Genomic DNA, 27904 nt, shown 5'->3' with positions numbered 1-27904 from the left:
AGCCAGAGGGACAATATTCCTACAGGTCAAAGGAGTTGGGCAAGTGCTCAGTCTTTTTCCGACTATAGTGGGAAAATACTGGAAAAGATGCCAACTCACAACTCTGGAGCCACACAAACCAGGTTTAAATCCCAGTTCTAATACTAGCTGTGTGACAATTATTCAACTTTTGTGCCTCAGTTTTCTCATCTATAAAATGGGGATAGTAACAGTCCCTACTTCTTGGGACTGCTGTGAGCATTGATGAGTTAATACACGTCAAGTACTTGGAACACTGGCTGGGCACAAAGTACTGTGTCATTACTGTTATCCCTGGAGAGCTAGCAGTTCCTCACCAACAGATTCACACAGGTTTCTGTCCAGTAAAACAGCCTAGAAAACAAAAGGAACCTATAGTAGTAAGCCTGTTAACACTTGCTGCTCTGTTCATTCCTTTCATCAAGACTATGACTCCATTTTTTCACATCTTCTTTCCTTTTATTGAAAAAAATTTTAGAAAATGGCAGTTAATAAAGGGCACAAACAAATCAACAGGTACATACTAGTGGAAAACAAGACAATATAAAACTAAAAATGCCACTGGCTTCTTTAATTGGTTAAAAGCACAAAATGTAACAGGCAGAAGGTCTGTTTTAAACAAATTAAAAAGCTGTGGTTTTTTTCCCAATTCTCCCCCAAGTCAGATATATACACACCCACAAAAATGGTGTGTGAAGGAAAGCTGTCATACACAAGAAGTTGTATCCTGAATTAAGAGAAATAGCTGTTGAAACAGGAATTAACACAACAAGGTCAGCAATAGGTTAACAATTTTAAAAATTGAGTCTTCAAATGCTGCATGGCACAAAGCTATGTGATATAAAGTACTGCTGGGTAAGAAGAAGTCTGTATGGCTAGCAAAAATGCTTTTCTAGAAAAGCAAATCAAAACAACACGATCAGCAGACCTAGGAGGCTAAAGCTAGATATCAGAGCTACAACTTCTCATATCTGAACTAGAAAATCCTATTTATCCAGAATGGACTAAAATTTCAGGACAAAACAGGGACATTTTTAACATATCTTACTTTATCCATTTTAAATTCTCTGCTTCCTTCTCCCTCATCCCAAAATTCAGCATGATCCAGCAGAAAGATGGCTGCTTTTAAAATTGGCTATTTTATTTTTCTTTCTGTGGCAAGACTGTCGTGGAGCCTGGATATTTCAGGCTCATATGCATCCATGACTAGTGTCCCGCTGTGGTCAAAAAACTTAGCAATGGACTTGGTGAACTCGGCCTCTCGCTGCTGCTTTGTTCTTCCACTGATGAAGGTCAACTTCAGAGTATATTTGTCATCAAACCTAAGCAAAGATAAGAAGTCAAAACCCAAACATAGAGATTCAACTAGTAATACTAGAGCATCAACTGTTTTTGAAGAAAGGACTGAGCTGGCTACTGGTGCTGTAGGTCACACACAGATCTTTAAAAAAAAAAAAAAAAAAAAAAATTCCAGAGGTTCCTAATTGCCTTCAAGATACAAGTTCTGATTCATTGGTACTACCATGTCTGCCTTACTGTGCACCTCCTTTACCTTGTCATAGACTGTTCAGTTATACAGACCACTCCTCTTACCTCTGGACTTTGCCCTTATTATGCTAGAAGGGTCTTCCTAGTAGACATTTCTCTCCCATCTCACCGGACTAGTTCCCATTTATTAATATTAGGGCATAAAGTTTTCTGGGAAAGCCTTCCCAAACTGGGTCAGATGTCTCACCTTTGTCGTACACTGCACCATCAATCATCAATTCAACTATTAAGCACCTATCAGATGCAAGGTCTAATGATAGCTCCTATGTGGTCAATGAAATTATCTACTGAAAGGATGTTTGTGTATCTGTGCTCTTCGCTAAACTCAGAGATTCTTGAGGACAAGAATTCTGTCTTATTTGTTTTCTACTCTTAGTTTAGCACTTGGTAGACAATCAAATTTTTATGAATAAATGAAGAACTCATGTTTTCACAGATATTCACCAATTCTAGGCTGCTCGGTGCTTGTTCTCTATAATCAATCTAGTTCCAGGTTCTACCTTATTCTAGGACAGAGGGTATCTTTTACTATATGAATTCTAGAGATTCTTTACCTACACCTTAAGGTACCTTGAGGTCCTTTGCTATATCCACCAATTCAAAAGTGTTAATAAAAATCAACCTCTGGCAGGCTGACATTCCTCCCCTGACCATGACCTAACAGTTTGTCTCCATTTAATTAGGGCACATTCAGTAGATTGTCAAGCTGTTATTATCCTTACGGAAGCAACTGCTTAAGCGTGTTTCTGCATGTTTAAAATAGGAAAACTACCACATAATTTTCAAGATCACTGCCATGGTTAAAACAGTACCTATTATTAACCAGTGCTCAAAAAAATCATAGCTCAATAAATTATTGTCTAAGAAATAACAATTGTTGGTAAGGATGTGAAGAAAAAGGAACACTTGTGGACTGTTGGAGAGAATGTAAATTGGTGCAGCCACTGTGGAAAACAGTATAGAAGTTCCTCAAAAACTTAAAAATAGAATTATCATATGATCTAGTAATTCCACTACTTGGTATTTGCCACCCCACCCCCCCAAATGAAAACACTAATTTGAAATAGCCCTGTATTTGTTGCTGCATTATTTACAAGAGCCAAGATATGGAAGCAGCCCAGGTGTCCATTAACAAATGAATAGATAAGAAAGTCACAAAAAAGGGATGAGATCCTCATTCAGGACAGACAATATGGATGGACTTTATGGGTATTATGCTAAATGGAAAAAGAGGAAGACAAATACCACATCATGTCACTTATATGTACAATCTAAACAAAACAAATGAATAAACAAACAAAAAGCAGAATCAGGCCTGTAAATACAGAGAAAAAACTGATGGTTGCCAGAGGGGAGGTAGCTGGGGGATGGGCAAAATATGTGAAGCGGAGTGGGAGATACAGGTTTCCAGTTATGGAATAAGTAACAGGGACAAAAGGCACAGGAGTATAGTCAATGTACTGTGACAGCACTGCATGGTGACAGATGGCAGCTACACTGGTGAGCTACCTACAGAGCTGTTGAATCACTATGCTGTACACCTGAAATTAATATAACACCATGTGTCAACCATACTAAAAAAAAAAAAAAAACCTTGGCTAGCCAGTTATTCCCAACCTGAATAGCTGTGAGTGATGGTCTTTAAACTATTTTCAACACCTCAAAACTTTTCTCAAACTCCAGCCAACTGCTGTTAGTCGATTTCCATAATTTGGGACTTTTAGGCCCAGTTTCACTGGCAGTTCCATGGCTTTGATGGTAGGACATGATCTGATGAGTTGTGATCTGATGCACTTTAGAAATAAATACTCATTAATATTTTATTATTATATATTATGTAACTTACATGTAATATATAACAATTACATCTAAAATATTTTCAGGAAAATATAAATGTTATTATATAATAATTATGTAATACTTATTCAGTACCAACTACACATGTCAAGCAGTTTCAGATGCTAAGGATATACAGCAGTGAACACAACAGACAAAGCTGTGTCTTTTGGGACTTTAGCGTATATGAAAGAACCAACAATAAAACAGAAAATATGATGTCCTTTTAAATATAGTAGGCACGAAAAGGGTTCACTAAGCAGATATTTAAGCAGAGCCCTAAAGAAAGGAAGAACAAGTTTTCTGGAAAAAGAATAATCCAAGCAACGAAACAGCAAATGCAATAGCCCTAAGGCAAGAACATGCCTGGAATGTCTGAAGAACGTGATGGAATGAGAGAGGAGAGCCACAGGAAATAAGGGGTATGTGTGCTTATGTGTGGGGTGCAGAGAATAGATGAGTATAGACTTCTAAGCTGGACTTAGGAATTTAGATTTTTCTCAGAGTGACAGGGTTTTGAACGGAGGATTGAGTTGAAGTGCCTTATGCTCTAAAAAGATCACTCTGCCTGTTGTACTGGAAATAGACTATGAGCAGGGAGAGCAGTTGTGGAGGTCCATGAGGACATTATTATAGTGACCTGAGAGATGAGGGTAGCAGTAGAGATGGCAAGTGATCAGACTGAATATATTTAGAAGACAGAGCTGACAGGATTTGCTGACAGACTATTGGAAAGTCTGAGAGAGAGGAGTGAAAATGACCGAGTACTGGCCGGAGTAAATAGGAGGATGGAAATGCCATTTATTGAGATGGGAAAACTGGGGGTAGAACAGGTTTGGATGAGGGATAGCAGGCTTAGGTTTTGAATATGTTAATTTTGAAATGCTAAATAGGATCCAATGTCAAACAGAAAAGTGGAGTTCAGGATAGGTCTAGGATGAAAATACAGATTTAGAGATTTTCAGTATAAAGATGGTATTTAAAGTCTTGACAGTCTAGATAATATTACACTTAGTGAATATAGATAGAGAAGAGGTGCTAGGAACAAGCACTAGTGTGGCATTTCAAATTTAGAGCTGTTCCTTCAAATACTGAAGAATCACAAAAGCGACCAGAAAAGCAGACATTAAGGTATGAAGAAAATTAGGAGATTATGGTATCCTAGAAACCTAGTTAAAAAGCAAGTGTAACAAGGAGTGAGCGATTCACTGTCAAATGCTGATTGAGTACAAGGATGAAAGAGATATAAAGACAAACAGATCCAAGAGATACAGAGAGAAGAAATGGGGAGCAGAGAAATAAGACCATGTGGGGAGAATAAGGAGAACAAAACCAATTTTTTTAGTTGGAAGAAATTACAGCATGTTTGTATGCCACAAGAAATGATCCAGCAGAGAGGGAAACATCATGTAAATGAGAAGGGAGAGAAGCTAGTGGATAAATGGAGAGGAGGCTTTAGATGGGAACTCCGGAAGAAACAGACTATGATGAGCACCACAAGCAGGTAATGATGGGGGTTTCTGACTGCTTTGATTTTCTCAGCAACAAAAGAATAGGAGGATAAATATGAGAGAGTAGGATAGGTATGAAGACAGAGGAGAAGGTATAAAAGGTGCTTTAGGACAGTGAGAGTAACTGGACTACAGAAATGCCATGGAACCGAAGATGGGTAAGGAGGAAGTAAGACAATAAAAGACAAAAGAGACAGTGAAAAGGTGGGAGGCTCAATGCATTAGATAGAGACAGTGAAAAGGTGGGAGGCTCAATGCATTAGAGATGCCAGTGAGGCTGAAGAACCACTGGGACAAGAGAACTAGAAAAATTGGAAGCAACGGTCATAGAGCAGGATACCGAAACTGAAATCATTGAAGGTAATTAGTTACCAGTATCAGCAAGGTTTAGGATATGTCCAGGGAAGTAAGTGTTTGAGCCATGGTAGAAAACAAGATGATCAGAGGAGAGGCCAGTGAACAGGAATTATCAACTATTTGGATAATGAAATCACCAAGACTTCCAAAGGAGCTATGTTAGAGAGAATGCCAATGAGCCAGGAGCTATCTTCTTCTTCTTCTTCTTCTTTTTTTTTTTTTTTTTTTTGCCAGGAGCTATCTTCAAGGAAAGAGAAGAGAGTCTATATTTAAGTGCAGTGAGAAGGAACAGAGGTGGCATACCTCCTCACCACAGGAAACAATAATGTGGCAGCTGGTAAAAATCAGCAGAGAATGTGGAAAAAACCAGAACCCTCGTGCACTGCTAGTGGGATTGAAAATGGTGCAGCTATTACAGAAAACAGTCTGGCAACTCCTCAAGCAATTAAAAGAGTTACCGTATGACCCAGCAATTCCTCTCCTAGGTAAGTTACCTGAGAAATGAAAACATTATATCCACACAAAAACTTGTAGGTGGACTGTTTATAGCACCATTATTCACAATAGCCAAAAGGTGGAAACCACTCAATGTCCATCCACTGATAAATGGATTAACAAAACGTGGTATAGCCATGTAATGGAATATTTGGCATAAAAAGGAATAAAATATCGACACTTGCTACACCATGGGTGAATCTTGGAACATTATGCTAAGTGAAAGAAGCCAGTCACAAAAGATCATGTATTGTATGATTCCACTCACATGAAATATCTGAAACTGAGAAATCTATAGAGACAGAAAGCAGATTAATGGTGACTGAAGGCTGAGGGAATTGGTGTGTGGGGGGGGGGGCAGGGGAGCAGATAGCTAAAGGGTACAGGGTTTCTTTTTGAGATGATAAAAATGCTCTAAAGTTGGCTGTGGTGATGGTTGCAATATCTGAAAACACACTAGAAACCAATGACCTGTACACTTAAATGTGTGAACTGTACGGTACGTGAACTATATCTCAATAAAGCTGTCAAAAAAATGAGAATGTGTGTATGAATGAGATGAAATGCGTGAATGGAAATAATGAAATCAAGATGCTGCTAGGGTCTAGAATTCTACAACTGTTTTAGGGACCTGGCACAAGGTACACACTTATGATGGCTGAGTTCAAAGGGCAGCTGGGGGCCCTGCCAGGAGAACCCAGCTAGAACATCAGAATCATATTCTGCTCCTCCTCATAGGCATTGGCACAAGCCAGTAAGGAGAGGCTGTTTGGTGTTGATGCTATGCTTACCATCATATATGTGAATAACCATACTTGTAATTTGAGAGCCTACTATGTGCTAGGAACTGTCCCATGTGTTTTTAGGATAGTGACTAAAAGCGTGAGTTCTGGGCTCAGATATGGGCTGGAATACCAGCTAGAATTTACTTTTGGGCTCTAGGAATTAATTAAACCCTTTGGGTCTGTGTTCTTACCTATAAAATGGGTGGTTCTAAGATTTAAATGAGATAATGCACTTGGCACGATACCCAGTATATGGTTAACGCTTCACCAACGTTTGCTATTTTTATACTTGGTATATGTACCAGCTGGCATCTTTCCAACAACTCTATGAGTCATTCTTGATCCGGTTTTGACTAAAGCTCAAATAGTTTACATGATATACCAAACATCATACAGCTAGAAAGAGATGAGCTAGAACTTAAACCCAGCTCTGGATACCTAAAAAGACCTCAGGTGTCAGTTGTACTAAGTTATACCCACAGCTGGTCAGGAATTTGGAAAGGTGATTCTCTGAGTTGCCCAGTACATTGCTGCAAAAATTTCTGACTACACAGACTGTAGTCAAGATCACGGAAGATATAGAAGCTAATGGGGTTCTTCAAAGATAATTCACTTCACACTTTTGGCCTTCTTAGTTCTGCATTCTAATTGGCTCCGTTTATTGGCCACAAGGAAAGAGACTCATTCTTCATCCTTCTACCAAAGTACTTCCTCCCACAGTTTATCCTCAGAGCACTTCTGTGATAATACAATCTCAGAAGTACAATGTTAGGAAAAACCTTCTAGACCATTCATACCCCTTTCTTCATTTTACATGACTGGTACTATGATCTGCATGGAGTAAGCATACAATAAAATAGTCTGTTGAAAATGACTCAACTCCCAGAGAGAATCCAACAGCAGAATTTAATAGTCTTTGAGGACAGTCATACCTTTTGAGACTGGAGGACAGTTGCCAAATATCATCAGGATCCATTCCTGTAGGATCTTTCCTGTGGGCCACAAGAAAGATGCTCTTCTCCTTATATGAGGTATAAATGGTCAGGATCCCCATCATCACAAAATAGGTTCAGATAAAGTTAAGGAAAAAACACACAAACACACACAAAAGAACACACATATATACATATATATCTGTACGTGTGTGTGTGTGTGTGTGTGTGTATGCATTTTTAGTGTTGGGCACAGGGGAGTCATTACCATTACATATGGAACTGACACAATTATAAAAAATACCATGATCATGTTTACTTTAAACACCAAACAAATGAAATTTTATCACGGTAGTTCTCTTGGGAGGTCATATATTTACAATTATGTCGCTCTCATTGTTTAAACCTCTTTTGGAATTCCTTTGGGGATTGTCTCCAGAACCTACAACATATTCTCTGGAACCACCTTAATGGTGAAAAAATTCATACTGGGATGATTTATCTGATTACTGAAAGAAGTCAAGGTGCCAATTCTGGGACTATAATTTGGGATCAATTTGGAGAATACCATTTTTAATCAGGGCCTGCTTTATTAAATGGCTTGCTAGAAGAAAAATTCCCAAAGTACATTTTTTAAGAACTATTTCAGGGACACCTGGGTGGTTTAGCTGGTTAAGCACCTGACTCTTGATTTTGGCTCAGGTCATGATCTCACAGTCATGAGTTCAAGCCCCATAGTGGGCTCTGCACTGGATGCCGAGCCTGCTTAAGATTCTCTCTCTCCCTCTCTCACTGCCCCTCTCTGGCTTGAGCACACAAGCTTGAGCACTCCCTCTCTCCGGCTTGCATGCACACAAGCATGAGCTCGCTCTCTCGTTCTCAAAAAAGAAAAAAATCTTTGTAATTCTGAATGTCTATTGCATATATATGTAACTGAGCAGCATTCAAGCAGACTCCGGTAAGTTCTTCTTAGCACAAGACCACAAAACAACTTCCATTTCAAACCCAGGTCCTCCAGCTCCAGAATAGGATTTAATTCCACTGTTATACAAGCCACACCTCTACTCATGCTAACTCTCAGTCCAGCCCTTCAGCTTCAAGGAAACCTGAATCTCCAAAATCTGATCCTTTCCTAATATCCCAGAATGAGTGTCTTAAAGCAAACTGGGTCCAATGGAAATGCGGTAGGCTAGAAATGAGAAGAACTGGGTTTCACTATAATGTGTGGTTTGCTATTAGGCACTCACACATGGATTATAATGACCTCTACATTTACAAGTAAACAGAATTAAAGATAAAATAACCACACTAAATCTAAAATATCAATGATAATTACTACCTACAACTACAGATGCCCATGGCTCATACTGTTAAATTCTAACAGTGGCAGGCCCCGGAATCAAAGTTTGTTTTTTGTAGGGAGCAGGGAGGATGATCAGTAGAGATTCTAATAAACAGTCACTAGAGAACAAACCTGAGCATAGATAAAGGATATGATACGACACACAAAGCCAGAACAGGCTTAGATTCTGGAAAGGGGTGCATATAATCCCAGATCAAAGCCACTATGGCAAAGAAACAGGAGATGGTACAGATGGTGAGGCGACCGTCAATCAGACCAAAATTCTCCACATACTTGTACTTTTCCAGAAGTACCTAGTAAAAAGAACAAGGAATCAAGCTCACAGAATTGCTTCCTTCCTAGTACCTGTTTTTAGTCTTGATTTCCATGTAAAAGTTATATTAAGGATCATATAAATTACCAAGTAGTTCTCTCCAATCAGGATTTCACCACTCTAAGCAAAAAAGACTCAAGCTGTTCACAATGATCCCAGAGAAAAAGTTCATTAACTTCTCATACATTTTGTTTTTTTTTTTAATCCTCAACTTTTCCTGTGGGATGAAGGGAAGTTTCTCTTCCCTTTTTAAATAGAGAGATGACCAACCATGAATGAATATCCTATATTCCCCTCAACCCTGTTGGCTCTAGGCTAATTAACCTCAAAAACAATAAACTACCAGCTTTCTGTAATTCAAAAATTAGAGAATTTGACAGAAGCTTGAGGTAGCTAACATTTTAATGCATATTCCCTCATAAAACATTAAGGATTTTAGAAACTGCTTTATGGCTCAATTCCTACAACTAAAAACTACGGTCATTCCCAGTCACAAAAGAAAAAGATCCTGCAGATGTGCCATAAGCTGTACATATGCTAACAGACTCCCTACCTCAAGAAAATACTTTTTTGGAGCACCTGGATGGCTCAGTTAGTTAAGCATCCGGCTTTGGCTCAGGTCATGATCTTGTGGTCTGTGAGTATGAGCCCCATGTCGGGCTCTGTGTTGACAGCTCAGAGCCTGGAGCCTGCTTCAGATTCTGTGTCTCCCTCGCTCTCTGCCCCTCCCCCGCTTGCACTCTGTCTCCCTCTCTCAAAAATAAACAGACATTAAAAAAATTAAAAAATTTAAAACAAAAAAAGAAAATACCTTTTTGGCAGAATCATCCAAAGAATTCTTCACAGCGGATCCATCCCATTTGTCAATTTTTACAGGCTTATCATCAATTTTCCACTGTAAAACAGAAAAGTTGTGCATCACCAGGCATGGCATCTTATTGAAAGTAACACGAACTACTTCCTTAAGTGTTTAAAAAACAACACCACAGGTCCCAAATAGTGTTCACTTTAAAGACTCAAGACAGTAAACTAAGACCTAGTACCTAACTGCAGTTTCAACTCCCCAGAAATATATCCAGTTAATACAGGAATTTCCTGTTCAGCACTAGGAAATTTACTGATAGGCCCCTTCCATTCACTTAAGGGTGATCTTGCTTAAAACAATGGCTTCTTTGCTAATAATTTCCTTTTTTCCACTCCCTCTCTAGCTTTAAAAATCTTTGTTTCTGTAGCCTTTTGGAGCTTCCCTCTACCCGCTAGATGGAATGCTGCCTGATTCATGAATCGATCAATAAAGCCAATTAGATCTTTAAAATTTATTTGAAGTTTTACTTAACAAGACCATCTTTCAAGTACATGTAACATTTACTCTTTGTCCTCTGATGTTACACAGCTAAAAGACAAAACACTTAAAAATGAAATTGAATGAGATTAGGTCACTAGAATCAGGTGGTACTCATATGATGTTGCCAGTCTTCTATGCTAGAAAGCTCAATCTGGGCTACAGAGACTACAGTGTGAACTCACATATCCCATCCCCATTTCACCCAAATGTGGGAATAGGGAAGAACTCCACTTGTTCATCCTTTCATTCTGTGACCACAAAACTCAGACAATATACACCCATGAACTTTCAGACACTAACAAGATGAGGAACATCTCTTTTAATACATGTTCATCAGCTAACAACTTTTATATTTTACCAGTATGTCTTAACTGTAGGAAAACAGCAAATCCAGTGTAGTCTGTTGGAAAGAACATTTTGAATTAAAAATCAAGTCCTATTATTAGTTAGTTATAGGACTTTGGACAAACTCCACTTCAATTTCTCTCATCTACAGAGGTTTAGAAAGGTTCTCCAATACTGTGCTAGTTAGAAGCAAGTGATTGTCTCACACATTGCTGGTAGAAATTCAAAATGGTATAACACCTACTAAGGCAATTTAGCACCTTGGATTCCACTTCTGGGAAATTGTCCCTATCTGCATACACAGGAAATAATATACAAGGCCACTCACTGAAGCAGCATTTGTAACAACAAAAAGTAACTCAAGTACTCAACTACAGAGGACTGGTTAAACAAACTTGTAGTGTACCCAGATATCTTGAGAAGGTAGAAGGACGTGGGTGGGACTGACTCTTTAATGTATGCCTTTTTAATTTTTAAACATGTGAACATTTCATATAGTAAAAACAATTCTCAAATGTAAGTGATTCCATGAACAAAGCTTAAGTGGAACAGGGTGCTACAAATAATCTGATAAACCTGTCTTTTATAGATCACAATGCCAACTTTAAAAAAAATTTTTTAAGTTTTTTTTTTTTTTTTTTTTTTTTAATGTTTATTTACTTTTGAGAGAGACAGAGACAGAACATGAGCTGGGGAAGGACAGAGAGAGAGGGAGACACAGAATCCAAAGCAGGCTCCAGGCTCTGAGCTGTCAGCACAGAGCCCAACGTGATCTCACAAGCTGAGATCATGACCTGAGCCAAAGTCAGATGCTCAACCGACTGAGCCACCCAGGTGCCCCAGCACAATGCCCAACTCTTAGTTTTTTATATCAAGCGAATACCGCATTTCATAAAAATTACAAACCAGCAGGCCAATACAAAATTGGAATAGATTTTACAGAAAGAGAACAGAACTTCATATTTATCTTTCTGATTGAGCACAAGTTCAGACACTGCATATGAGAAATAAGGAGACAGACTAAACATCTGTAGAAATATAATACAACAAACTTGTTTTTTAAAACTGTGATCCTATGTACTATTACACAAAAAAGAAAAACTGTTCTGTGAAGTTTGTTAAGAGAAAAAACATGAACTACAACAGCCATACTTCAAGTGATTAAAAGTCAATCAAGGTTTTTTGCCTTTGGTGTCTCATAAAAACAAGAACTTTCTTTGAGAAAATTACTCATGGCAAATACCATTTTGATAACAGCAAGTAAAAGAAAGAACCTGCACAGCCAGAATTCATAATTAAAATTATTTGTGAAACAAAGTCATTAAAACATTTTGGGGTCATTCCAAAAAGAAAAAATCATATTCTCATAGACACTCAGCTACACATCACTATCTGCAGTACATTAAAGAAACATGCCTTTACAACTTAGAGGATAATTTCTCAGCAATCTGGGGGGATAAAACACGGAAGCTATTACAGCATGTGCTGAAATAGCCCCAGCTCTACCTCCACTGTCTGGCAGCTAGAAGCAATCTTCAGTAAGTGGCACAGGAACATTTCCACTGACTCACAAAGTTTATGATTTCTGAAGAGATGGGAGCATCATCCGTTTTGTGTGCATGAAAACCTTTAGCCTATTCAGAGAAAAGAGCATCTCTGCTATAGTACAGAGACACATCTAGAAAAAGGGCAGGAGGGTGGACATTAGATGCTTACTTTTCTGACTTATTTCCTGTCATTCTCAAAAACTGCTCAACTAAAATGTATACTACTCTTCCATTTTTCTCTCTCCTGCTATTCAGAGCATTTTAAGAAACTTTTTTTTCCCTCTCTCTCTTATCTTCTTACACCATAAGGGCAATTGCTTTCCTTTTGTAATAAAAAGACAAAGCAAAGGTTGGTTTCTTTCATATGGGACCTCACAGGATAAATTACCAAGAAAGGTCTGTGCAGAAAAGAGCTAAGATAGGCCTGAGACCGCCATCCTTAGAAAGGCCTGCTTCAAAGGCTGGCCCTTGCTTGGTATTTGGAAAGTTGGCTGGTAAACAGTGACTTACACGGATATAAAACTTTCCCTAACTGGTAAGAGTGGCTCATTGTGCTTCAGCTGTTTGTATAAATGATGTAGTTTATGCTACACACGAGTTTTCTTTCTAGGAGTCTGGAATTTTGCCACAGGCTAGGCAGAGGGTGCATACTTAACCAGCTCCCAGTAAAAAACCTGGACACTGAGTTTGTAGTGAGCTTCCTTGGCAGACAACACTCAACACTCCATACGTACTGTCACATCATACTGTTACTGGAGGAATTAAGCACAATTTCTAGGACTCTACTGGCAGAGGGCTCTCAGAATTTTGTACTTGGTTTCCTCCAGACTTCATCCTATGCACCTCTTCCTTTTGCTGAAATAAATCTTGCCCACAAGTAAAACTACATACTCAGTCCTGTGAATCAGTCCTAGTGAATCACTTGAACCAAGTGGACTTAGGGATCCCTGATACAGGCAGTACTGCCAATTAAGATATAGCAATGCTGTAACTTCACACAATTCCTCTTTCCCACACTCCCTCTTGCATGGTACAGATACATGTATACTGGGCCCAATCAACAATCATAGGCATCGACTTTAAGACCATTGCTATTGTCAATTCCCCTCCTCAGACACTACTTTTATCTCCTTTTGGCTGAATTTTTTTTTTAATATTCATTTCTGTATTGCTTTAAAAATTGTTTACATTCTTATTTCTTAATTTCTCAGTTTTTGGCATTAAATCTATTGACTTCTCACAACAAAAGAGGAAATTGAGCCCTTTCATCCCCTGCCACACTCACATTAATTTTCTCTGCTCCCCCCACCACCATCTTTTTAATACATCATAGTAGATCACTAGTGATTTGGTCTTACACCTTAATTTTGGCTAGATTATCCAAACTGTACATTATAATCATAAATGCTATTCACAGATGAGTCATGTATTATACTAGGATTACTTTTTCTTTCCTGGTAACTTTTTGTTTTCCTTGGAGCTACTGTTGTTTTGGTTGTTGTTTTCAATCAATGTATTTATCATCAATATAGTGATATTTCAAATTCTCACCCAATTGTTTAAATTTCCTGTCAATATGTGTGAAAGTATTCATCATTCTGTGAGTTTCATCTTTTTGGAGTAATTGGTCTTAGAGCCTCCTGACCTGCTTTGATCTGGGTGGACTGCTTCCAGTCTTTCTGTATAGCTATCATCCTGGAATTTCCCTTCACTATCACTCTGGGGGTTCCCATAACCTCCTCTTGGGCTGGACCCCCTTTTCTTTTTTTTTTTTTTTAATTTTTTTTTTCAACGTTTTTTTAATTTATTTTTGGGACAGAGAGAGACAGAGCATGAACGGGAGAGGGGCAGAGAGAGAGGGAGACACAGAATCGGAAACAGGCTCCAGGCTCCGAGCCATCAGCCCAGAGCCTGACGCGGGGCTTGAACTCACGGACCGCGAGATCGTGACCTGGCTGAAGTCGGATGCTTAACCGACTGCGCCACCCAGGCGCCCCTGGACCCCCTTTTCTTAGATACCATGTCTTACTCTTTTCTCAGTTTACTATTCCCTTGATCTGGTGAACACATCCTCTAGTGGGTCCTTGAAAAATGCACACGGGAAATCAATTTTGAGACTACACATCTGAAAACATCCTTTTAGTCTACCCTCACAATTAATATAAATAATTTCTCTTCAAAAAATTTAAAGTTTTATTCCATTGTCTCAAGAGTTTAAGGGACTCCTGAGATTCCTGAAGCCATTCTGATTCCTGATCCTTCATATACAATGTTCTTTCCCTTACAGGAAGTTCTTTATGTTGTGTGTCTAAAAATTTCAGGATGATATCCCTTATGCAGGTCAATTCGCATCCACTGTTAAACTGCTAGTACCACTGATAGGCCTTAAGCAGATTCTCAATATGGAAACCAGTGTCCTTCGGATTAGAAAACTAGAGTCCAGGGATATTAAGCATCACACAGACAGTAAGTGACCGGCAACTAAATTACTTAGGGCTAACTTATAAACACACGGTTCACCATAAAACTGTCCCTTCTTCAGTGATAGAAACTTACTTTTACTTGCCTTAATCTCTGAACTCAACCCCAAGGCAGATTCTGTCTGTGGCCTTCTTCTCAAAGACATACTATATTCAAATCAGAACCTAACTGAATTTAGATTCACTACAGATGTAGGCAAATGCATTCTTTCTTACTTAATAAGGCAGCCCTTACTATGAAAAGGAGAACAATATAGTGGTTAAAAGATACAGCTTTGGAGTCAGACTACTTGAGTTTTAATTCTCACTTTCCTATTTAATGGATGATATTGGGCAAATAATTTAATCTTTCTTTTAATGTTTATTTTTGCAAGAGCACATAATTTAATCTTTCTATAGCTTTAGTTTGCTCAACTGTAAAATAAAGATAAAAATATCTATTTCACACGTTAGTATGAGGATTAAATACTGTAAATAAAAAACAGCAAAATGCCTGGTACACACAAATAGTTATTAAAAATTAGCTACTGTTGTTGCTATTAATTATGCAAAGCTAATATACTGCATCACAGTTAGCTGGATTTATATAACATCCCCCTCACTGGGTAACAGGGACTACATGTTTTACATTCTCAGAGTCAGGGACATAACATAGTGTCAACAGCTACTTCTTGAAAAGATGTCTAAACAATCTTATAAAGAAAAAAAGGAAAAGATTTCTAAAATGTTAACTTTCAGTTTAAATTTAACAAATGTATACGTGGCTGAAGTAATCTCACTTGGTTCTTATCCACAGAATTTGAGGGAGGTATAACCAGAGCTATTACTGAGTGCACAATGTGTCCTATGTATTGTGCTAAATGTTTTATATACACCATCTCTTTTATTTATTTTTTAACGTTTATTTATTTTTGAGACAGAGAAACAGAGCATGAATGGGGGAGGGGCAGAGAGAGAGGGAGACACAGAATCGGAAGCAGGCTCCAGGCTCTGAGCCATCAGCCCAGAGCCCGACGCGGGGCTCGAACTTGCGGACCGCGAGATCGTGACCTGAGCTGAAGTCGGACACTTAACCGACTGAGCCACCCAGGCGCCCCTACACCATCTCTCTTAATCCCTATGATAACGCTACTAAGAACAATTACCATCTGCTATGGACAAATGTTTGTGTCTCTCCCCACAGATCAGATGCTGAAATTCTAACCCCAATGTGATAGTATTGGGCTATGGGCCTTTGGGAAGTAATTAGGTCATGCGGGTAGAGCCTTCATGGGAGGGATTAGTGCCCTTACAAAAAGACACAAGGGGCGCCTGAGTGGCTCAGTCAGTTAAGCGTCCAACTTCGGCTCAGGTCATGATCTCACAGTTCGTGGGTTCAAGCCCTGCATTGGGCTCTGTGCTAAGAGCTCAGGGTCTGGAGCCTGCTTCGGATTGTGTCTCCCTCTCTCTCTGCCCCTCCCCCGCTTACACTCTGTCTCTCAAAAATGAATAAATGTTTAAAAAAAAAAACAAAACTTTTTTTTCAAGAACATGAGAGCTTGTTTCTATTCTGTTTTCCACCATGTGAGGATCCAAGAAGGCTGTCCGCAAGCAGAAGGGCCTTTATCAGAACCCATGCCGGCACCCTGAACTCAGACTTCCCAGCCTCCAGAATCATGAGATAAAGATTTCAGTTGTTTAAGCTACTCGTTCTATGGCATTTTTGATAAGGCAGCTCAAACTGACTAACATCCTTCTTTTATAGATAACAATAAGGGTTTTAGAAATTTGCCCAAAGTGACAGGAAGTGGTAAAGCCAGACTCAACGGAGTTTTCATGATTTCAAAACCCATTCTCTTTCTCATTATTCCACACTGCTTCCCACAAAGTATAAGGTGCTTCCCACAAAATATAAGGAAAGGAATTATTAGCTATCAAAAACAAAAGAAAAAGACATAAATCCCTGAAGTGATAGCCGTATAGAGGATCCTGATTCCTACCTGATAAGTTATAGCTAACATAAAAAGAATCTAAAAATGATTTTAATCTTGAATATACCAACAAAACCCACAAAATAGATTTTGAATTTTCCATTTCCCTCCATTTAAAACCAACTGAAATTTAACTGAAAATATAGCTCAAAAAGTCCCATTTAAAATAAATCACTTCCTTGTCAGTACCAACATTAAGAAATAAAAACACTTTATTGGACCAGCATACCTATTGCCAGATCTAGACAGCTAACCAGTCCACAGAAAATATGCATTTTTTAAACTTTTTGTTAAAGTGTATTTATTTGGGGGGGGGGGGGCGGGAGGGGCGGAGAGAGAAAGAGAGAGAATCCCAAGCAGGCTCTGTGCCACTAGTACAGAGCCGAATGTGGGGCTTAATCCCATGAACCATGAGATCATGACCTGAGCTGAAGTAGGGCACTTACCTGACTGCACCACACAGGCGTCTCAAAAAAATGCATTTGATGGTTTTGACTAAACATTACAAAGACTCATTTCAGTTACAATGCTCTGCTGCAAATATGAATAAAAAGTTCTACAAAGATACTTCACTGCAGATATGGCATTAAGAACTTCACTTTTCGGGGCGCCTGGGTGGCTCAGTCGGTTGAGTGTCCGACTTTGGCTCAGGTCATGATCTCACGGCTCATAAGTTCGAGCCCCATGTCGGGCTCTGGTGCTGATAGCTCGGAGACTGGAGCCTGCTTCGGATTCTGTGTCTCCCTCCCTCTCTGCCCCTAACCCATTTGCATTCCGTCTCTGTCTCTCTCAAAAGTAAATAAGCATCAAAAAAAATAAAAATAAAAAAATAAAAAAAAAAAGAACTTCACTTTTCTAAGGACTTCAGGAGGATATTAAACATAATCCAGGTCTTGAGACTATGTAAATAGTACAGAAAGGTATTTTTTGATTTAACCTATTTAAGGATTACAAGCTTTTCCTGTTCCCCATGCATCTTCTGGCGTTAAAGGGAAAAAAAGGACAAAATCCTTGGTCATTAAGGTATGTCCAGCAAAGCAAAATTGTGTTGAGTATTAAATAACATAAACACTTCTATTTTCTTACTCTAATAGCAGTGAAACAGAAATAAGTTATGTAGTGATAAAGATCTCCATGGATTGCTTCATGAAGTTCCTTAGCTTCACAAAGGCCAGTACACAAAGCTTGACAAAGGCTCAAAAGATTCACACTGAAGAGATGAAGGCTACCAGAGATTAGTGCCAATAGAAGGACCTTGCTCTGATTTACAAAGAGCTGAGTATGGCTCTAAGAAAAACTAACACTTTTTCTCTCCCTTCTTTGTAAGGTCTCTCCCAGTTTAGAAAGGGGATATAGGCTCCAAAGGAGGAAAAGTAGTAGATGAGGCACTTAACAGGGAGTATATCCTAGATAGTCTTGTTTAGTTTACTATGTTAAGGGACTTGGACTTTATTCTGAGACAAACAATTGAGAATACTTTAAGCAGAGGAACAAAATAATCAAATTTCTGTTTTTTAAAGTCATTTTTAAAAATATTTATTTTGAGAGGGAGGGAGAGGGAGGGGGGGAGAGGGGGAGAGGGGGGAGAGGGGGAGAGGGGGAGTGGGGGAGTGGGGGAGTGGGGGAGTGGGAGAGAGGGAGAGAGGGAGAGAGGGAGAGAGGGAGAGAGGGAGAGAGGGAGAGAGAATCCCAAACAGGCTCCACACCATTAGAGCAGAGCCCATGCAGCTCAAACTCATGAACCATAAGATCATGACCTGAGCAGAAATCAAGAGTCAGATGCTTAACCTACTGAGCCACCTAGGTGACCCTAAAAGCCATTTCTAGTGGCAACCTGCTAGATGGTCTGGAGAGGACTAACAATGGAGATAAACACATCAGATTCAGATGACTGATTAAGATGCAGGGCCTAAATAAGAGCAACAGCCAAGGGATAAAAGAATTCAGACTTAGGTAACTGAGCTAACGTGATTTTCTAAGAGAAGGTACACAGATGCAAAAAGGAGAAATACCCATTTGTACATGTTGAGTTTGAGATGTTTAAATTCCAGTCATACGGATTTCAGAATTTTCTAAACCAAAATAAGGAGATTATGAAAATTGACGGTAAAGTCAAAAGGCGAGATTACTATATGACTTGGAAATATGGACCCCCACCACCCATATGAACACATTTAGCAAAAGATGAAAAGACAGTAAGTTCAAAATAAGAAAAAAATGTTCAATCTGGGGAGAAAATGATGTCTGTCTTGAGAATGTGCACCATCACCTAACTTAGATCCCAACTCGGAAATACCATGATATCTCAAAGAGAGAGATTATAGCTCTTGGCAACATACTTAATTTTCAATTTCAATCTATTTTTTATAAAAATGACCAAGAAATACTGCAAAGAAAATTACTTAATTTTCTTTGATGAATGAGTGGCTTATTAACAGCTGCATTTATCACCGGAGTTAAGTTGGAAGTTAGAAATTACCATGTGTTAATTATGAACATGAACATTAGTGGCAACACCAGAGAAACTGGAAGTAGACTGACTCTGGCTATTTAGTCTAATATGCCTATGAGATATCCATGTGAAGATGGCAAGTAGACAGCTGGACACAGAAGTCTGGGGCTCAGAGGACAGATCCAGGTTGAAAACACATATGTGGAAGTCATCAACTTACAGATGTATTTAAGCCATGACACTGGTATCTCCTTGGGACGAGTATAGATAGAGGAGAGGGGTTTGCCAATATTTACGGGTCAGGAAGAAGACAAAACAGTAACAATAATACAGAGGCCAATGAAGGTGGAGGAAAATCAGGGGCAAATAATCTTCTAGAAGCCACATTAAAAAAAAGAGAAAAGTTCAAGAAAGAAGTGTTCAGTGAGTCAAATACTACTGAAAGGTCAAATAATATGAAAAACTATTAGTGAAATTTGACAAAACAAAGGTCAGAGCAGAGAAACAATGTAGGCAACTGCTAAAAAAAAGGGGGGGGGGGGCTGGACAGATGGAGATTGGTAACATCTGTGATATCACTCTTAAATAATTGTGAATGACTGGCTAAGAAAATAGTAATAATTTGAAAACTTTAGAGGATACTCCATAAACACTGTAAAGACAAAAAGAAATGAGTTTTTAAAATTGATATAATTCACATACCATAAAACTCACCATTTAAAAATGTACAATTCCAAAAAATGAACTATTGGGACCTCATCAAGATAAAAAGCTTCTGCACAGCAAAGGAAACAATCAACAAAACTAAAAGTCAACCAATGGAAGGGAAGAGGATATTTGCAAATGACAGATCAGTTAAAGGGTTAGTACCCAAAATCTATCTAAGAATTTGTCAAACTCAACACCCAAAAAACAAATAACCCAGTGAAGAAATGGGCAGCAGACATGAATGGACACTTTTCCAAAGACATACAGGTGGCTAACAGATACATGAAAAGATGCTCAACATCACTCATCATCAGAGAAATACAAATGAAAACCACAATGAGATACCACCTCACACCTGTCAGAATGGCTAAAATGAACAAGTCAGGAAACAATAGATGTTGGCGAGGATGCAGAGAAAGGGGAACCCTTTTGCACTACTGGTGGGAACGAAAACTGGTGTAACCATTCAGGAAAACAGTATGGAGGTTCCTCAAAAAATTAAAAATAGAACTACCCTATGACCCAGCAACTGCACTACTAGGTATTTATCCAAAGGATACACAAATGCTGATTCGAAGGAGCACATGCACCCCAATGTTTACAGTAGCGCTATCAACAAGAGCCAAATTATGGAAAGAGCCCAATTGTCTACTGACTGATAAAGGGATATATATGTATATATACATAAAGGGATAAAGAAGATATATGTGTGCACACACACATAGGAATATTACTTGGCAGTTGAAAAGAATGAAATCTTGCTTTTGCAACAACGTCAATGGAACTAAAGTGTATTATGCTAAGTGAGAAGAGTCAGAGAAAGATAAATATCGTTATTTCACTCATATGTGGAATTTAAGAAACAAAGCAGATGAACATAGGGGAAGGGAAGGAAAAATAAGATAAAAACAGAAAGGGAAGAAAACCATAAGAAACTCTTAAATACACAGAACAAACTGAGGGTTGCTGGAGGGGAGGTGGGTGGGGGTCTGGGCTAAACGGGTGATGGGCATTAAGGAGGGCACTTGTTAGGATGGGCATTGGGTACTATATGAGTGATGAATCACTGGGTTCTGATTCATACACTGTATGTTAACTTGAATTTAAATAAATTTTTAAAAATAAATAAAATGTAAAAAAAAATGACAATGTGAAATTCAGTGGTTTTTATTATACCAAGGTTGTGCAATCATCACCATTAATTCTAGAACATTTTCATCACCCTAAAAAGAAACCCCATAACCACAAGTATTCATTCCCTATCCCCTGCTCCCTACAACCACTAATCTACTTTCTGGGCACTTCAGTTACTTCTACCTCTTGGTTGTTGTGAATAATGCTGCTATGGTAATTCGTGTGCGAGTTTTTATTCAGACATATATATTCAGTGCTCTTGAGTTTATACCCAAGAGTGGGATATACTGTTATATGGTAATTCTATGTTTAACTTTCTGAGGAACTGATAAACTGTTTTCCAAGGTGGCTGCATCATTTTACATTCCCACCAGAAATGTAGGAGGGTTCCAATTTCTCTACATCCTTGTCAACAATGGTTATTTTTTTTTTTTAATTATTATTATTATAGCCATCTCAGTGGTATCTCACGGTGGTTCTCATTTGCATTTCTCTAATGACAAATGATGCTAACCATCTTTTCATGTGTTTACTGGTCATGTGTATATCTTCATATGGAGAAAGGTCATTCAAATCCTTTATTCTTTTAGAAATCAGTTTGTCTTTTTGTTATTGAGTTGTAAAATTTTCTACATAATCTAGATACTAGGCCCTTATAAGAAATAGGATTTGTAAATATTTTCTCTCATTCTGTGGACTACCTTTTCACTTTCCTGATAGTGTCCCTTGACACAAGAGTTTTTAAGTTTGATGCAGTAAAAAATAATGAGTTTTGAGATATTATTAAAATTCTGCTTCCAGGATGCTTGGGTGGCTCAGTCAGTTAAGCATCCAACTCTTGGTTTCGGCACAGATAACGACCTCATGGTTTGTGGGTTTGAGCTGCCAGCACAGAGTCTGCTTGGGATTCTCTGTCTCCCCCTCTCTCTGCCCCTTCCCTGCTCAAGCTCTCTTTCTTTCTCAAAAATAAACATTTAATTAAAAAATAAAGTTTAGTTTGCAAGACAATGTTAAAAAGCCAGCACCTTGTTTCTTTAAACACACACATACAATTACAGCAATGCCATAAAACTATTCATCTTCTTTGTCAGAGGTAGGTCAGGGTCCAGACATGCCACCCAGAAATCTGGCAAGCTAAGATACCATGGAGGACAGCAAAAGGCGATACGTGACCTGTCTAAGGACACATGGTTGATATGTAACAAAGCCAAGACTTGAGCCTAGGTCTTCCAACCTCAAAATAGACACTCTTTTCACTACCGCAGTAGTTATCACATGGCCTGCTCCAGTATGAGAGGCAACGTACTTAAGAAGTAAGGTAAGAGCACTGGATTAAGAACTGGGAAGCCAGGTTTGAGAACTGTAACCAACTCAGTGTGTCAGCTTGGGCAAGTTGCTTCATTTCCCCCTCTTCAACTGTGTCCATGTCTATAAAATGAGGAGGCTGGCACAGATAAGCTTCAATGTCTCTTCACTATAAACATTTTAGAGAAACCACTACCGACTAAACAGAACAGCTGGAAACAAAACAAACAAAAAACTCTTAATATATCAGAACCAGAAAGGATTTAAAAAATAATCTAAGATAGTAGTGCTCAACCCGGAAGTAACTACTAAAATGTAGAGGGGCACCTGGGTGGCTCAGTCGGTTAAGCGTCCGACTTCAGCTCAGGTCATGATCTCGCGGCTGGTGAGTTCAAGCCCCACATCGGGCTCTGTGCTGTGACAGATCAGAGCCTGGAGCCTTGTTTCTGATTCTGTGTCTCCCTCTCTCTCTGCCCCTCTTCTGCTTGCGCTCTCTCTCTCTCTCAAAAATAAACATTAAAAAAATATTAAAATATAGAGGAAATAAATATGTAAATAAATAAATAGCTATATGTAAAAACATGCAGCTGTCCAGGTCCCACCTCCAGAGAATCTGATTCAGGTCTGAGATGAGGTCCAGAAACCTGTATTTTTAACCAAAACCCCAACGGAGTCTGATGTCTTCATATCATGTTAGGAAAAAAAGAGGAAGCTGAAGCCCAGAGTAACCAGCTAATTAGCAGCAGCTATATATAGACAAATAGATAAGTGCTTACTATATGCCAGATATATAGTGCCAGACACCTTCTAAGGTAAATATTATTATTCCCACTTTACAGATGAGGAAACTGAGACACAAAGAGATTTATTAACTTGCCAAGAATACTGCTAAGAAGAATACTGCTAAGAATCTGCTAAGTGGCAGAGGCAAGATTCAAAGCCAGACATACAGCCTGGCTCCAGAGCCTTTGTTCTCAACTACTAAGGTATAAAAGCTGTGCTTTAAGATCAGGATGAACAGTCCAGCCAGGAGACAAAAATTCAGGTATGAAGTTAAAAGGGTCTGAATATAGTTTCTAAAAAACACAGTTTAGGGGCGCCTGGGTGGCGCAGTCGGTTAAGCGTCCGACTTCAGCCAGGTCACGATTTCGCGGTCCGTGAGTTCGAGCCCTGCGTCAGGCTCTGGGCTGATGGCTCGGAGCCTGGAGCCTGTTTCCGATTCTGTGTCTCCCTCTCTCTCTGCCCCTCCCCCGTTCATGCTCTGTCTCTCTCTGTCCCAAAAATAAATAAAAAAACGTTGAAAAAAAATTAAAAAAAAATAAAAATAAAAAACACAGTTTAATACCACATTTTAATAGCCAAAACAATTCATCCAGGAGATAGAAATCCATGGACAAGGCTAAAAGGATTTGGATATAGTTCTGGAAAGCATGGTTTAATACCTATGTCAATTTTAATAGCTAAAACAATTAAGCAAGTAATTTTTCTTTACAGCCTGCTATGTAGAACAAAATGCTTTGATGTATTTTGTGGGCAAAAAAATCTTACTGCAATAATCTAAATTATTCTGTGATAGAAGTTGAAAAATTATATTTGCATAGTTATTTTTAAGATCAGGAAGGTAGAATTGCTTTGTTCTCAATTTCATAGGCACAGAAATTCACATCTGCTTACAGAAAGCTAGAAGCACATTTGCATCTCTTTATTACATTTCTTCACAGGAAGTGCCACTACAGCTGCAGGAAATAAAAATAAAAGCCCTTAAAAAAATCAAGACAAATAAAATTAAAGAGGCTGTAAGGTAACAGCCTCTCAATCCCACAGAGCAAAAACTTATTTATTCATTTAGATCCTGCTCCACTGAGAATAACATTTTTCCCCATGTTTCCCTTCCATAGTACCCTCAGTTTTCAGACAATTAGAGGCACCATCTCAAAAGCAGTTTCTGATGATGGAGGGGGCAGATCTGAAGGTTTTGTGTCTGCTAAATTCAATGCTGTAAGTATTTATTCTGTATTGATCACCTCAGAGAACTATAAGAACCTTTCATGGGAAACTGGACAAATACAAATTGGTAGAAAAATACAAGACAGTAGGTCAGGTCATATTAAATGACAGTTTAATTCCCATGTGCAATAAATGCTAGAGAAATTAGAGGAACAACCTGATGTAAAGCTAAAATAATGTTTTCTGAGAAAAAGCACCTAAACACATCTTGACTTATTGTCTCTCCCCTAGGTCCCTCACTTCTTGGGTTAATTCTGCCGAGTGCTCCTTTGTGAGGCCTTTTATCTACTTCTGCTGCTCAAGTTGGGGTTCTCATCACCTGGTCATTTTCTCTTCACAGCCATTTACAAAGAACATTTACCAAACTGTACAATTTAATATTAACAACAAGCCTATAATACATATGGGAATCCACATTGTTTACATAAGGAAATTCAAGTTCAGTAATACCATGCAACTTATCCAAGGCCATGTGGCCTTTATCATGCTGCACTAGAACTCAAACTTGCCTTTCTTTTTAAATAAATCTTATACGCTAGTAAGGTATAAGGCCTTATCAGAAGACTTTTAATTTCTACTTCAACTTATCTAATTTTCCAAAACCACTGTATATAGTCTCAAAACCTTCAACAGCTTCCTACTCTTACTCCAAGCAATCCATTTCCTCTTCAATCTGATTCTACCTTCATGTCACTACAGGTCTCTTAGGACAGTCCACAGTCAACTCACCACCCAAAACATCAGGCACCATCTGCACTACCATTTGCTCAAGGACATTCTTACCTAGTATGCTGTCCTCTCTTCAAAAATAAGGTACTAGCTCCACTCTCAGACATGAACGAGGTCTTCCCCTGGGGCCCTCACCCGCTTATCAAGTAGATCTCAGGGATCGTTCTCTCTTGCATTTGAACTTCTGTAAAAAGCACACATCTGAATACACCAAATACTTTTAATATATTGGGTACCTCCATGTCCTATAATCAGCTATACTGAGTTACATTATTTTTTTTTAAGTTTGAGAGAGAGAGAGAGAGAGAGAGAGAGAGAGAGACAGACAGAATGAATCCAGGCTCCACACCGTCAGCACAAGCCTGACGTGGGGCTCAAACCCACAAACTGTGAGATCATCATAACCTTAATGGAAATCAAGAGTTGGACATTTAACCGAGTAAGCCACTCAGACACCCCTCTGAGAACTTTTTTTTAAATTTTTTTAATATTTTATTTATTGAGAGAAAGAGAGGCAGAGCATGAACAAGGGAGGGGCACAGAGAGAGAGGGACATAGAATCCGAAGCAGACTCCAGGCTCTGAGCTGTCAGCACAGAGCCCGACGTGGGGCTCGAACTCACCAGCCGTGAGATCATGACCTGAGCCGAAGTCAGACACTCAAACGAAGGAGCCACCCAGGCACCTCCTGCCTCCAGTACTTTCTGACAGAATTCTTTATGTTTTCCTTTGCCATTGAACATATGTATTAGACACTATAGGTCAAAGAGATCATTCATGTATATCACCTCATTTGATTCTCCCCAAAACTGTACTAGTTCAGATGAAGAAAATTAAGCTTAGTGAGGTTAACTGACTTGCCAGGCCTCATACAGGGTGAAATTAACAAAGCTACTTCAAAGCCTAAATCTTATGATCCTCAAATCCAGGTTCTGCCAATAATGCAATGATGTTGTATACTTTTCAGTAATCATTACCTTAACAGAAACACCCATGCGTAATGTTTGCTGGTAATGATCTAAACAGAGGGAAAACAAGAGCACTCAATGGGACAGGATAAGCACAGGCTGTTGAGAGATGCTCACCAGCAGAAAGGCAGGATTTGTGTACAAAAATGACTATCAATTCCCAATACTCTCACGTGTCTTGGAGCAATTTACCATCCCACTTCCCAGAACATGTTCTCCTCTCTTAAAAATGATTAAGACTGGGGTGCCTGGGTGGCTCAGTCGGTTGAGTGACTTCGGCTCAGGTCATGATCTCACTGTTAGTGAGTTCAAGCCCCATGTTGGGCTCTGTGCGGACAGCTCAGAGCCTGGATGGAGCCTGCTTCAGATTCTGTGTCTCCCTCTCTCTCTGCTCCTCCCCACTTGTGCTCAGTCTCTCTAAAAAATAAATAAACATTAAAAAAAAATTTTTTTTTAATTGGTTAAGACTGTGAGAACCATGCGACTCAAAACCAATGACACTTAGAAGCAAAAAGACCTGGATCTGAACCCCTCAATATGATCATATATTCATTTCTTAGGCACCTACCATATGTTAGGCACAAGGAATTCCAACAAAAGCTGCTTTCGATTAAAGCAAGAAATCCTATTTATTATATTAAAAGCTCCATACTTAATATTTCTCATCAAACTGGCCCAGGGCCCCCACAATGAGAGAACTGGAAGGGACTAACGCACTTTAGGCTAAGTCCCTCATTTAACAGATGAAGCAACAGGGAGAACAAAGCATTATTTGAAGGTCACACAGCTAATTAGAGGCAGAACCAGTACTCCTTGCAAATGTTTCTAACAAGATGCTCTGCAAAGGGCAAGAAGGCCCAACAGAGGAGTTTTCCCTTTTTCTATTCCTTTAAGCCTTTGTTGCTAGGACCGCAGTTAAAAAACAAAACAAAACAAAACAAAAAAATGGATTGGCGGAGAGAGAAAGAGGCAACCTAGAGCATGCAGCAAGTTCACGAATCCGACTCATTGACTGCAATTAGTGGCAGGCATAGGGGGAAAAAGAGGGGGGAGTGGGAAGAAAGCCAGAGAAAAAACAATCTCAAAGGCTTCCTGTCATCCCAATAAGGGAAGTTCAGTAATAGCAGTACCGTGATAAAACACCCAGAAACTTGAGTAAGCAAAAGGTCAAGGAGCACTTAAAATCTGCAACAGCACCCAAGTGTGGTGACCGTGATGGGGAGTTTGGGGACTACTGACTTCGAGTAGCTGCTTTCATTCCTTCGGGCTTCAGATTTCCCAGTGAAATGGGCACATCAACTGTGACCCCCAGCACCTCCGAGGAAAACGATGGCTGCATTGAAATGTGGGAATAATCAAATTATCCCAAAAAGCTGTGGTGGCCAGCGTTAAGGACCAGGCACACTTCCAAGAAGGAAAGAAAACCTGAAGGGAATGAGGCAAGGTTCGAGTTATGGAGATCGAGCTACAAGCGCCCGTAGGGTTCCCAGGGTGGGCCAGGGGAAGACAACCCGCTGAAAAAGCCACAGAAGAAAAGGGGGGCGGGGATGGGAAGGTGGAATCGCTGCCTCCCGGGCCTCCCCAGGTCTCGGCTGTCCCCCCAAAGCGGCTCCTCACCTTATCCAACAAGCCACTGCGGCTACTGCCTGTCCCGCAGCTGGGACCACCGCCAGCCCCACTGCTGCCTCCTCCACCACCAGTCCTCCCGCCCTGTGCAGACGCCGCCGCCATCTTGTCTGCCTCAGTGTCTCCCTCCC

At 39.4% G+C, this 27904-nt stretch overlaps 1 protein-coding gene across 1 annotated transcript; it reads right to left on the bottom strand.

The window, feature by feature from the left end:
- Positions 1-562: 562 nt before the first annotated feature.
- SPCS2 (signal peptidase complex subunit 2) lies at positions 563-27904 on the bottom strand. The gene is made up of 5 exons (XM_053900102.1): positions 27765-27904; positions 9970-10053; positions 8979-9138; positions 7483-7618; positions 563-1340 (listed from the first exon to the last, which is right to left on the bottom strand). Exons 1-5 carry the CDS (start codon positions 27876-27878, stop codon positions 1154-1156), a joined length of 681 nt encoding a protein of 226 aa, XP_053756077.1. The 5' UTR covers positions 27879-27904; the 3' UTR covers positions 563-1153.

Source organism: Panthera pardus, unplaced genomic scaffold, assembly GCF_024362965.1.
Source record: "Panthera pardus isolate Hobbes unplaced genomic scaffold, ASM2436296v1 HiC_scaffold_12, whole genome shotgun sequence".
Lineage (NCBI taxonomy): Eukaryota > Metazoa > Chordata > Mammalia > Carnivora > Felidae > Panthera > Panthera pardus.
The sequence above is the reverse complement of the archived record's forward strand: the minus strand, read 5'-3'. Positions and strand labels throughout refer to the sequence as shown.